Genomic DNA, 12,928 nt, shown 5'->3' on the forward strand with positions numbered 1-12,928 from the left:
GAATGGATTTGACCCTGTAATTGTTCCTGATGCAGCCTTGTTCAGTTCTTTCTGCTGCCATGCTAGATTTCAGAGATCTACTCTTTCCTCAGCTGGTCTTGCTGTGTCAGGCCCATTACTTAAAGCTAATCCTGTATTTGGTGGGGAGGTTCAGAATGAAGGTGGGACTCCACTTTGGACATTGGACCTGGGGGCAAAAAATAAGCATTTAGTCTAAAAACACTAAGTGTCCATTGTTTAGACAGCTGTTAATCAACCCACTTTCTATGAAAATAAGTCCTTTTCATGAGGCAGTTGTGTGGGAATAACTAATTCTGGCCTGATGTTGTGCAGTGTGAGGTTAAAAACATGGTAACTTGTCACAACACAATTCTTCTTGTTCTTTCTTCTGTGGGCTGATTCCACATTACTTGCTTTGTTTGCTCTAAAATGGAATCTACTCACCATTTACTAAAATGAAATGCATTTCTTGGGGGAGGCAAAGTGCAGTTCACTAGGTCTTGTATCTTAAAGAGACAGGAGCTTAGAACATAGAAGAGCCCTGCGCCCTCTGTGACTAATTGTTAAAATGTCATTTAGCTTGTTTAAATCCAGCATTTGATTCTGGGGTTGGATTTTGTATGCTGGGACTGTTTTTGTCTTAGTTTTAAATAAATTTATATTTATTGCTCATGTCTTATTCCCAGCAATATAGATTAATTTTTAAAAGTATTTAGCAATAGGCAGAGGTGGGCATTAGAGAGAAGCCTAGCATGGTAGAAAGTGCACAAGCTTTGGAATCTGACAGGTGTGGGTCCACATCCTGATCTTGGGCAAGTTATTTAACCTCCAAGCCTTAATTTCCTTCTTTGAAAATTGGGGGTAATGAAACTCACCTGACTATCTCGAGCCACTATTATATGTGAAAAATACCTGGCCTCAGTAATTATGAATAATCTTTCACAGTAATTCTTTGCATTTTTATTAGAAGTCAATGCTGAGCTCAGTTACCTCCAAGGATGTAGTGTTTCAAAAAAGAAGGGGCGCTTTTCAATAGCTGTACAAATTATTTCACTTTTGACTAAAAGACTCCATACTATTGACACATTATCCGTCCAAATACCTGGATGCTTTTGGTTTTCCCTTAAGATTTGTTTATTAGCTCAGTTGGCTAGGTCCTCTGTGGTGTAGCTCGGACCTCCTGTCTATTTTACAGCAATTTGGCTTGGCTTCTGAAATCAGTGCTGGGGAAACCCTTTAAATTTCTTGACATGTCTGTTCTTAAAGAATAGGTCCTCACAGTATTTAACAGTACTTTATTTAATTTTGAGTTAAGGATAGTGTACATGATGTAGAAAGACCACTATTGGTCCTATAATATAACTCTGCTGTTGGGAGATCTTTCTTGAGGACTTTTCATTGCAGATTACCTCTTTTCAGAATTGTGATAGTTGGTGTAATAAACTTATTCAAGCAGATTTGTATCTATCACAGTTCATATCTGTCAGCATTTATGGGTCTTTCCCATCTTCCTTCTTCTTTCTTCTAGCAGGCTTTTCTTATTAGTAGGGCTTACCAGAACAGTGATGGAGAAGAATGGAAAGGGAGGATCACCTCAATAAAAGGAGGGCAGCTTTGCCAGTTTGTAGTTTAAAATACATAAGTAAATAAATCACAATTCTCCCCAATACCGATACTAATTGAATCAAGCCATAAACTCCCAAACCATTATCAAGGTTAATAACTATGACTTTTGTTACCACTTCAGGCAACTCTTGAGCTGTGGTATGTAAATGTGTGTGTGCGTGTGTGTGCGTGTAGAGTAGGAAGAGAAACAGATTCTTCCTTATAACAAAAATACTCAAATATCAGTTATGTTGCAGCAATCATTTTGGTAAAAAAATGAGTGTTCAAATTGGTCAATGCGTATATCTTTGATAGAGATTATTAACTTGTTCTTTTAAACATTGTTGGTCATGTTTGATATGATTCTAGTTCCTTGATCAGGAATATAATGCCCAATTATATAACATTGTTCCTTTGGGAAAGTACAATTTGTTTAATGGCACAACTTCAAGTAATGGATCTTGGAGAAGGGGAAGGATTCTGATAATTATTCACCTACTTAAAGGTACTGGAGGAATGGAAAAGGGCCAGTAAAGTACCTACAGAGAAATCATGGGCAAAAGGAACACTAATAAATGGTTCTCCTTTTTTTTTTTTAATTGAAAAAAATTTTTGGAAGTAACATACAAACACAAACATTCTCACCATATGACCATTCCATTCTTTGTAGTATAATCAATAACTCACAATATCACATAGTTGTATATTCATCACCACTATCACCTCTCAGAACATTTGCATCAATCCAGAAAAAGAAATAAAAAGAAAAAAATTTGTACATACCATATCTCCTCCCCCTCCCCCTCACCAATCACCAGCATTTCAAGCTACTAAATTTATTTTAACTTTTGTTCCTATTGTTTATTTATTTTTAATCCATATGTTTTACTCCTCTGTTGATAAGGTAGATAAAAGGAGCATCAGCCACAAGGTTTTCACAATCACACAGTCATATTGTGAAAACTATATCATTATACTATCGATTTCAAGAAACATGGCTACTGGGACACAGCTCTACATTTTCAGGCAGTTCCCTCCAGCTTCTCCATTGCACCTTAACTAAACAGGTGATATCTATTTAATGCGTAAGAATAACCTCCAGGATAACCTCTTTACTCTATTTGGAACCTCTCAGCCATTGACACTTTATTTTGTTTCATTTTGCTCTTCCCGCTTTTGGTCGAGAAGGTTTTCTGAGTCCCTTGATGCTGAGTCCCAGCTCATTCTAGGATTTCTGACCCACGTTGCCAGGAAGGTCCACAGCCCTGGGAGTCATGTCACACGTAGAGAGGGGTAGGACAGTGAGTTTGCTTGTCATGTTGGCTGGAGAGAGAGGCCACATCTGAGCAGCAAAAGAGGTTCTCTTGGGAGTGACTCTTAGGCCTAATTTTAAGTAGGCTTAGCCTGTCCTTTGCGGGGTTAAGTTTCATATGAACAAAGCCCAAGATTGAGGGGCTCAGCCTACTGCTTTGGTTGTCCCTAGATAGTTCTTCTTATAGCATGGTGCTGGCAGCCTATACTTTGTATGCCCTCTGTCATCTAAGTTCTTGGTGTCTGCTGTCATTCAACTCTTTCCTCTATCTTAAACGCAGATAGGCTAAGCTTTTAACACCTTCACCATCTGCTTTTGCTGCCCTTGTCCTTCCAGGGACAAATGCATGATCCACTTTTCGAGAGAATAAATCATTGAAACTCTAAGGATGTGACAAGAATGTGACCCATCTCACAGCAAGAAATTAGTTGCTCCCCAATGGATTTAACCTGTGACTGATCTTAAGTTTGCTAAAGAGACAACATTGTGATATAGTGGAAAGGAAATATATATATATATGCTTTAATTCACATGCTTTGAGAGAGTCTCTAAATTTTCCTGTCCTAAGGGAGGATGACTACAGGCAGGAATAGCAAACAAGGCAAGACAGTCAACATGGCTGGTGGCTTTTTTTTGTTTTGTTTTGTTTTAGAGTTTTGTTAATTTAGTTTGAATATATATAGGTGACAAAAATAGCCTCTGAAGGACTTTGTTTCTCTTTCATTAGCAACTCCTTTTGGTCCATCAACATATTGAACAAGTGTAAGTTCCTTTAGATATCATGCTACTTTCAGCTCCCTATGCATGGGGGCTCTAGGTCAGATTAGTCCCATGAGATTATAGAGGTTATTACTAGATATAATGACATGATTTTCTTTCCCCTTTTCAGGGAAGCAGAGTCTTTCAAGGAACAAGGAAATGCATACTATGCCAAGAAAGATTACAATGAAGCTTATAACTATTATACAAAAGCCATAGGTGAGAAGGATCTGGTGCTCATGCTAAAAAATACTTACTTGCCAATACTAAATAGTTCCTTTCTAAGAAGGAACTTTGCCTAATGAGTTGACAGCTGTTACTATGTGAACTCTGGGCTGAATGACTTCATAAGAGTTTAAAAGGGATAACTTTGTCTGGCTCAGTGGGTAGTTCTTTGATAATTGATCAAGTTATAGACAGTTCCAGAAATTCTGGGTATATGGCAAAAAGACACTCAACTGAAGGCATCTCAACTATTTGTCAATTCATTCGCTGTCTTAGAAAATGGCCTTTGTCAATATAGTCATTTCAGTTTCATCCCCATGCTCAATTTGACAGCATATTTTTATTTCTCACCTAACATGCTTACAGCTTGTCTTCCCACCCCCGATTCAATGAATGCCATTTTATTTTTTTATTACATGAAACCCTATTCATTAAGAAGGTAAATATGTAAACTCTTCCCTCCCAAAAAAAGATCTTCCTTAAAAGTTATTATACTTCAAAGCTAAGTATAAATGATTTTTTAATTGTTTTCAAATTGGTTGTACTGTCACTGCTGTCCATTTGCACAAATAGTGAAAAATTATAGCTTTTTTTTTTTCCACAATCACAGTCTCATTGCAAAAGCTATGTCATTATATAATCATCTTCAAGAAACATGGCTACTGGAACATAGCTCTACATTTTCAGGCAGTTCCCTCCAGCCTCTTCATTACCCCTTAACTAAAAAGGTGATATCTATATAATGCGTAAGAATAACCTCTAGGATAACCTCTCGACTCTGGAGTCTCTCAGCCATTGACACTTTATTTTGTCTCATTTTGCTCTTCCCCCTTTGGGTCAAGAAGATTATGTCCATCCCTTGGTGCTGAGTCCCAGCTCATTCTAGGATTCCTGTCCCACGTTGCCAGGAAGGTCCACACCCCTGGGTGACTGTAACATTTTAAGGGGAGTGTGTCAGGATTCCTAGTATGGTTTAATTGCACTAGCATAGTTCTGAGGGAAATGGCCCTGAGCTTTTGAAGCAGTGACCCATGCTAAACTTTGTTTTATTTTCTTCTGCCTTTCCTATAGATATGTGTCCTAAAAATGCTAGCTATTACGGTAATCGTGCAGCCACCTTGATGATGCTCGGAAGGTTCCGGGAAGCTCTTGGAGATGCACAACAGTCAGTGAGGTTGGATGACAGTTTTGTCCGGGTATGTAATGGGGCTGTTTGAGGAAGACTGAGTTGCTGCAATTGAATTTCTCTAGCCCGGGATTTCTCAGCCTTGGCATTATTGAATTAGTAGGCTCATAATGCTCTGCATTGTAGGATGTTCAGTAGCATCCCTGGTCTCTTACCACTAGATATCAGTAGTGCTCTCTTCCCCCCGTATGGCGATTAGTAATGTCTCCCAACATTGCAAATGTCCCTATGGGGGCAAAATCGCTCTTGGTTGAGAACCACTGATCTAGCCATTTTTATCCCATGTTGGTTTTGTGTGTGTGTGTGTGTGTGTGTGCGTGTGCGTGTGTGTGTGTTTGTTGTCTATTTCCCTCTGACCAGTCATGTTGCTTTTCTTCCCTTTTTTTGTTTCATCTTCTAGGGACATCTGCGAGAGGGCAAGTGCCACCTTTCTTTAGGGAATGCCATGGCAGCATGTCGCAGTTTTCAGAGAGCCCTAGAACTGGATCACAAAAACGCTCAGGCACAACAGGAGGTATGATCCGATCCTGTCTGTATCACAAGAACAGTGTGGTATATTTGGGAGGAATAGTGACTTGAGAGTCAAAACTGAAATCTAGTCCCACATCTGCCGTGAACCACCTGGGTGACTACAGTGGATCTCATTGGTTCTCTGAGCCTCACTTTCCTTATCTGTCACTTGAACTTTGAATATGATTTCTACATTCATTCACCTTTTAAAATTTGTGAAAATTGAAGGGTTTTCTGAAATGACTCTAAGGATAGGCCGATGCTTTAAGGAACTGATTTGAATGAAGTAAAAAGTTGGAGTAAATTCAAATCCATATTAAATTGGTAGCCAGTAAAACTTATCTTACTTTGACTTTCCATCTCCAAGTACAATAAATTGTAGATGTGTTTTAATGAGACAGAAACTCAGAATTTCTGCTTAGTCCTTGATGATGCCTTGCCTTTATTTTATGGAAATCAAAGCTTATTTCCGACTTTTAAGTTCAAACTGAAAATGAGGATTGAGCCATAGCCTTTCTGTTAAAGAGCCTTGGCTACATCATCTTCACTTGATTTGTGAAAAGTCTGTGTTACTCATGTCCTTGAAAGTAAAAACCCTTCCAGGACTTCTTGATTTTTGTAGTTGTTGAATCTACAACTTCATTAACATTTTTCTATGTCTGATTTTCTGGTATAGTTCAAGAATGCTAATGCAGTCATAGAATATGAGAAAATAGCAGAAACAGATTTTGAGAAGCGGGATTTTCGGAAGGTAAAGTACACCTACCTTTTCTCACAAAGTTTCTGTTTTATGTGTGCATGATAAATTAAGAGGAGTGATATGGTATGAAAGATCTAGAATAGTAAATTATCACTTTAATTTGTTCATTTTTTTATTACTTTGATTTTTAAAAATTTATTTATTAATTAAAATTTAACAAAATGTGGGCGGGCCGCGGTGGCTCAGCGGGCAAAGTGCTTGCCTGCTATGCCGGAGGACCTCGGTTCGATTCCCGGCCCCAGCCCATGTAACAAAAACGGAGAAACAAAATACAATAAAACAAGAAAATGTTTAAAAGATGTTTCCCTTTCTTCCTCCCTTCCTTCCTTCTATCCTTCCTTCCTTCTCTCTGTCTTTCCTTTAAAAAAAAAAAAAAAAAAAAATTTAACAAAATGTAATAAAACATTAACATAGATAATCAGTAATTCACAATATCATCACTTAGTTGCATATTCATCATTTCTTAGAACATGTGCATCCACTCAGAAAAAGAAATAAAAAGACAATGGAAAAAGAAATAAAACAAAAACAGAAAAAAAATATGAAAGATTATACCTACCATACCCCTTACCCCTTGCTTTCACTGATCACTAGCATTTCAAACTAAGTTTAACGTTTGTTCCCCCTATTATTTATGTTTATTCCATACATTCTACTCGTTTGTTGACAAGGTAGATAAAAGGAGCATCAGACACAGGGTTTTCACAATCACACAGTCACACTGTGAAAGCTGTATCATTATTCAATCATCCTCAAGAAACATGGCTACTGGAATACAGCTCTACATTTTCAGGCAGTTCCCTCCAGCCTCTCCATTACACCTTGAATAACAAGGTGATATCTACTCAATGTGTAAGAATAACCTCCAGGATAACCTCTTGACTCTGTTTGGAATCTCTCAGCCATTGACACTTTTTTTTTAATTCTTTTTTTTTATTATTAATTAAAAAAAATTAACAACAAACAAAACAATAAGATATCATTCCAGTCTACATATATAATCAGTAATTCTTAATATCATCACATAGTTGCATATTCATCATTTCTTAGTACATTTGCATCGATTTAGAAAAAGAAATAAAACGATAATAGAGAAAAAAAGTTATACATACCATACCCCTTACCCCTCGCTTTCATTTACTACTAGCATTTCAAACTAAATTTATTTTAACATTTGTTCCCCCTATTATTTATTTTTATTCCATATGTTCTGCTCTTTTGTTGATATGGTAGATAAAAGGAGCATCAGACACAAGGTTTTCACATTCACAGAGTAAACATTGTGAAAGCTATATCATTGTTCAATCATCATCAAGAAACATGGCTGCTGGAACACAGCTCTACGTTTTCAGGCAGTTCCCTCCAGCCTCTCCACTACGTCTTGAACAACAAGGTGATATCTGCTTAATGCGTAAGAATAATTCCAGGATAACCTCTTGACTCTGTTTGGAATCTCTCAGCCATTGACACTTAGTCTCATTTCACTCTTCCCCCTTTTGGTCGAGAAGGTTTTCTCAATTCCTTGATGCTGAGTCTCAGCTCATTCTAGGGTTTTTCTCAATCCCTTGATGCTGAGTCTCAACTCATTCCAGGATTTCTGTCCCACGTTGCCAGGAAGGTCCACACCCATGGGAGTCATGTCCCACGTAGACAGGGGGAGGGTGGTGAGATTGCTTGTTGTGTTGGCTGGAGAGAGAAGCCACATCTGAGCAACAAAAGAGGCTCTCTTGGGGGTGACTCTTAGGCCTAAATTTTAAGTAGACTTGACCTATCCTTTGTGGGGTTAAGTTTCATATGAACAAACCCCAAGACTGGGGGCCCAGCCTATAGCTTTGGTTGTCCACACTGCTTGTGAGAATATCAAGAATTCAACTTGGGGAAGTTGAATTACTCCCCATTCTCACCATTCCCTGAAGGGGGCTTTGCAAGTACTTTTCCACTCACTGATAGAATCACTCTGGGATTCATCGGGGCAGCACTCTGGACAAACCAACAAAATCTCATGTCCTACCTGAGATTCCAAGTACTTATGGTGTTCAATCAAACTATCTACATAAGGTATATTAGGAAATGCACTAGTCAAAATATAAATTTTGTACCAACTAAAAATTTTTGCTTTAGTCTCACACATAAGGTGACATTTTAAAATATTAATTACCATCTATTTTCAGCACCCTGCAGTAATGACATTCCTTTGTTCTTCCTCATGCAAAAACTTTTTTAAAATTTATACATTTAGTCACTATTATTATACACTCTAGGCATTCCTAGATTATACCATCTCAATCTTTAACATCTATCTTTCTTTCTGATTTCATTTATGCCCCCAGCCCTCCTCCCTCTATCATTCTCACATGCAGCTTCATTCAGTGTTTAAACATAATTGTGTTAGTTAGGTAGTATTGTGCTGTCCATTTCTGAGTTTTTGTATTCAGTCCTGTTGCACAGTCTGTATCCCTTCAGTTCCAATTACCCAATATCTTATCCTATTTCTATCTCTTGATGGTCTCTGTTACCAACGAAATATTCCAAGTTTATTCACTAATGTTAGTTCATATCAGTGAGACCATACAGTATTTGTCCTTTTGTTTTTGGCTAGTCTCACTCAGCATAATGTTCTCAAGGTCCATCCATGTTGTCACATACTTCATAACTTTATTCTGTCTTAAAGCTGCATAATATTCCATCGTATGTATGTCTGTTGATGGACATTTTGGCTGTTTCCATCTCTTTGCAATAGTAAATAATGCTGCTATAAACATTGGTGTGCAAATGTCTGTTTCTGTCTTTGCCCTTATGTCCTTTGAGTAGATACCTAGCAATGGTATTGCCGGGTCATGTGGCAATTCTATATTCAGCTTTTTAAGGAACCGCCAAACTGCCTTCCACAGTGGTTGCACCATTTGACATTCCCACCAACAGTGAATAAGTGTGCCTCTTTCTCCGCATCCTCTCCAGCACTTGTCATTTTCTGTTTTGTTTTTAATGGCCATTCTGGTGGGATCACTTTAATTTGGCTTTGACTTTCTTTTGTCTTACCCCCCCCCATTTTTTTTTCTTTGCTAATATACTTACTTTATTAATTATATTTGGCTTTATGATAAAAAGCAAAACAAGTTACTTGATTATGTTCTGTTGTTAAGATAGTGGTCTATTTTAGTAGATTGAAATGCATGCGATCGGTGAAGGAAAGGGGTAAGGGATATGGTATGTATGAATTTTTTTCTGTTTTCTTTTTGCTTTTTCTGAATTGATGCAGATGTTCTAAGAAATGATCATGATGATGAATATACAACTGTGTGATGATTGTGTGAGTTATTGATTATATAACAAGAACGGAATGATCATATGAGAAGAATGTTTGTGTTTGTATGTGGTTATGTATCAATGAAAAATAAAGATAGTGGTCTAAAATTTTGCTGGCTAATAATAGAGGAGAAGCCAGTTGGAATAAAATATTGTATTGGAATAATCCATTTCTGTGTGAATAATGAGAACTGGTTTTAATTCCTGTTTTATGTGAACTAGGATGGAGCTATAAATTAATCCTTTGTACAGAAACATGCTCTTGTCTTTTTTGGAGCTATTTTATAGTTCTTGCAAATTTATGTGCCAAATGAATTAATATAATGAAACGTGAAAAGTATAAAAGTTCTAGATGACTCTGTATATGTTGTAGTGGTTATACCTGATCTGTGTAATTCCTAACTCCCTTCCTTAGATGGGTACTTGGAAATAGCTTTCACTAGAGTTTGAAAAATACAGGTAAGTGATCCAAAAAATTTGTAAAACCACTGATCAGGAGAGATTTTTAGAATCACTTTGAAGAAGTTCGTGAATTCCTGCTGAGAAACAAGTTGTCGCTTCATATGTAATAATTGCTCTGTACTTTCTATAGCAGGTGCTTAATAAATGTTTAATAATAGAGTACAGTAAGAATCATTCTTAAGTCACACATTGCTAAAGTCTTTTATTTGGTAATAAATATATCTGATTAGCTTATGCAGAGACCCAGCAATAACTTTTGTCCATTGGTTTTAATAAACACAGTGTCTTTGTGGTATGGTTCATAAGTTTTGTTTTGTTTTGTGTGTTTGGAAAGAGATTCTCCCTCTTGTCACGTTTTCTGAGGTTTACATAGGCAAAAGCTTTGTCTTGAAAAGCGGTCTTTTGGATTTCTTTTTTCTCTTGCCCACTCTGGAACCAGAATCCCCAGTTTGTGACAGAATACTCTGTTTGTGACATCCCAGACCCACCCCCCTCTCCACTGTAGCTCATGGTGATGTCACAAATGAAGAATTATGATCCTGGCAGAGGAAACAGATGAACTTGGAAGAAACAAAGATCTTCTTTGCCTGCAGCTGTCCCTAGTCATAGGGAGGTGGGGGTGGGAAGTGAAGCACCCAAGCTTTTTTTCCCCCATGATGAGCAGAATCATCTCTCTACAGAATGTTGTAAAGGCAACTGGATGTAGCTGGTTAAATTTTGAGTAATCTCCTTTTTCTCCCCTCATTCTTTTCCCATTTGAAGGAACAAATGAGCGCCACTTTGTAATACCTGAATTTTGATATCATCCTTAGAACTTCCAGGACAATCACTGTGCCATTGAAAGAGGCATCCCCATCACTGCTCTGTTGATACTGCAGAAAGTCTTATCAGCACAACAGCTCATGGTGTTTACCTGCTTCCCCATTTTTTTGAAAAGAATTTGAACAGGTGATACTCATGGTAGATATTCAAGCTAGAAAGTATCCTAGGTATACACCCAAATGAATTGAAAACAGATATTTGAACAGTTACTTAGACACTGATATGCATAGGAACACTGTTCACAATAAAGAAAAAGTGGAAACATCCCAAATATCCATCAACAGATGAATGAGTAAACAGATTGTATATACATGCAAGGGATTATGAGTCAACCATAAAAAGGAGTGAAGTACCGAGATGTGCTACAGCGTGAATGAACCTTGAAAATTATGCTGAGTGAAAAAACTGGACACAGGATACATATTGTATAATTTCATTTATATGAAATATCCAGAAAAGGTAAATCCATAGAAACAGAAAGCAGATTGGTGATTGCCAGGAGTAGGGGTGGGGGTAGGGAGGGGAATGAATGGGTATTGACTGCTTAATGGGGACAGGGTTTTCTTTTGGGCTAATGAAAATGTTTTGGAACTCGATAGACGAATGGTTATACAACATTATGAATGTACTAAGTGCTACTGAATTGTACACTTTAAAATGGTTAATTTTATATTATGTGAATTTCACTTCAATTAAAAAAACAAGGTTAGAAAGCATAAAAGATAATCAGTAATGAGTGTCCCCAACCTTGTCCTCCGTCTGCCCAGTTCCTTTACCCCTAAGGTAATCATGGTTTTTGTTTCCTCTGTTTTCTTCCAGTTTTATTCTACATATGTGAACAAATACAAATATAGATTCTTATTTTCCTTCCTATTTTGTATAAAAGGTAATATGCTGCACATATTATTCTGCCGTAGCTTTTGTTTCCTTTAATAGACTTTAAAAGTCTTTCCATATTGGTACATGGAGAGCACCTTCCTTCTATTTTAGAGCCGCATAGTATTCCATTATATGAATGTATACACTATTTCTTTATGGAATTTGAGTTACTTCTGCTTCTAAGTTTTCAGACTTCATCTCTTCCTGATCCCCATGGTCAGATTCTTAGGCCATGAGAATGAGGCCCTCATGAGGGAATGGGTGTCCCTTAACTCCATATTTCTCCTTTGGGGCATTGGTTCACAGGGAAGAATATGAGCCTCAAAAATAGCAACTAAATAAAAAATGAAAGCTTAGAGAACAAACGTCTATGGAGAGAAAATGGAAATATGTGGAGAACCGTTATGATGCTGAAAGATTAATCCCAAGCCTTATTTGTTTGTTTTTGATACTTGGCTTTTGGTTTGTATAGCGACATGTTGGGAATGGTACTGTAACATAGCCTATTCAAAACCATTTAAAATGAACTCTTTTGTTGGTTTATTTCTGAACTAAAACATCGATGGAATGGTAGCCACCAAAGGTTTTTGGAAAGATGTTGATGCTTGTGGCATAGGAAAGGAGTCAATTTCAATAACATACGGAACAGTGAATCTGTACCAGGTTATTTTTGCTATTCCTTGTCTTGCTATGGAATGAGGCGCTAAGTATGGGGAGGTATGCAAAGTAGCAAATAACAACATTTTTCCCCTAGAAGAATATGAGCTTTGATCACAGTCACTATAGAAATGATTCATTGTGGAGGAAGCTTAGTGTGTTAATTATATTTATGTGCTCTGGAGTCTTAATATTTAAGTTCCAATCTTATTTTTATCACTTACTGGCTTTGCTGACCTTGAGCAAGTTACTTAATCTCTTTGCCTTGGTTTTCTCAACAATAAGATAAAGGAATAATATTACTTCTCAAAGTTGTGTGGATAAATAGGCTAATATATAAAGTACTCAGTTAATGTCATTGTTATCTGGATAAACTACTTTCCTCATTTCAGTGATTAAATCAAATGAATTAGATATGGCTGAAACTCTAATCTTACTCTCCTGC

General features: G+C 37.2%; 1 protein-coding gene across 3 annotated transcripts in view; it reads left to right on the top strand.

Annotated features, from left to right (window-relative positions):
- DNAJC7 (DnaJ heat shock protein family (Hsp40) member C7) overlaps positions 1–12,928 on the top strand; it is a 36,002-nt gene that overhangs the window by 11,307 nt on the left and 11,767 nt on the right. For 2 of the 3 annotated variants that reach the window (XM_077164385.1, XM_077164386.1), the window contains exons 2-5: positions 3,807–3,895; positions 4,973–5,097; positions 5,488–5,601; positions 6,274–6,348. In XM_077164385.1, the coding sequence (XP_077020500.1) occupies positions 3,807–3,895; positions 4,973–5,097; positions 5,488–5,601; positions 6,274–6,348 (403 nt within the window). The remainder of the gene's footprint in view (positions 1–3,806; positions 3,896–4,972; positions 5,098–5,487; positions 5,602–6,273; positions 6,349–12,928) is intronic. The other variant, XM_077164387.1, reaches the window with a different exon arrangement.

Source organism: Tamandua tetradactyla, chromosome 6 (assembly GCF_023851605.1).
Source record: "Tamandua tetradactyla isolate mTamTet1 chromosome 6, mTamTet1.pri, whole genome shotgun sequence".
NCBI classification, from domain to species: domain Eukaryota; kingdom Metazoa; phylum Chordata; class Mammalia; order Pilosa; family Myrmecophagidae; genus Tamandua; species Tamandua tetradactyla.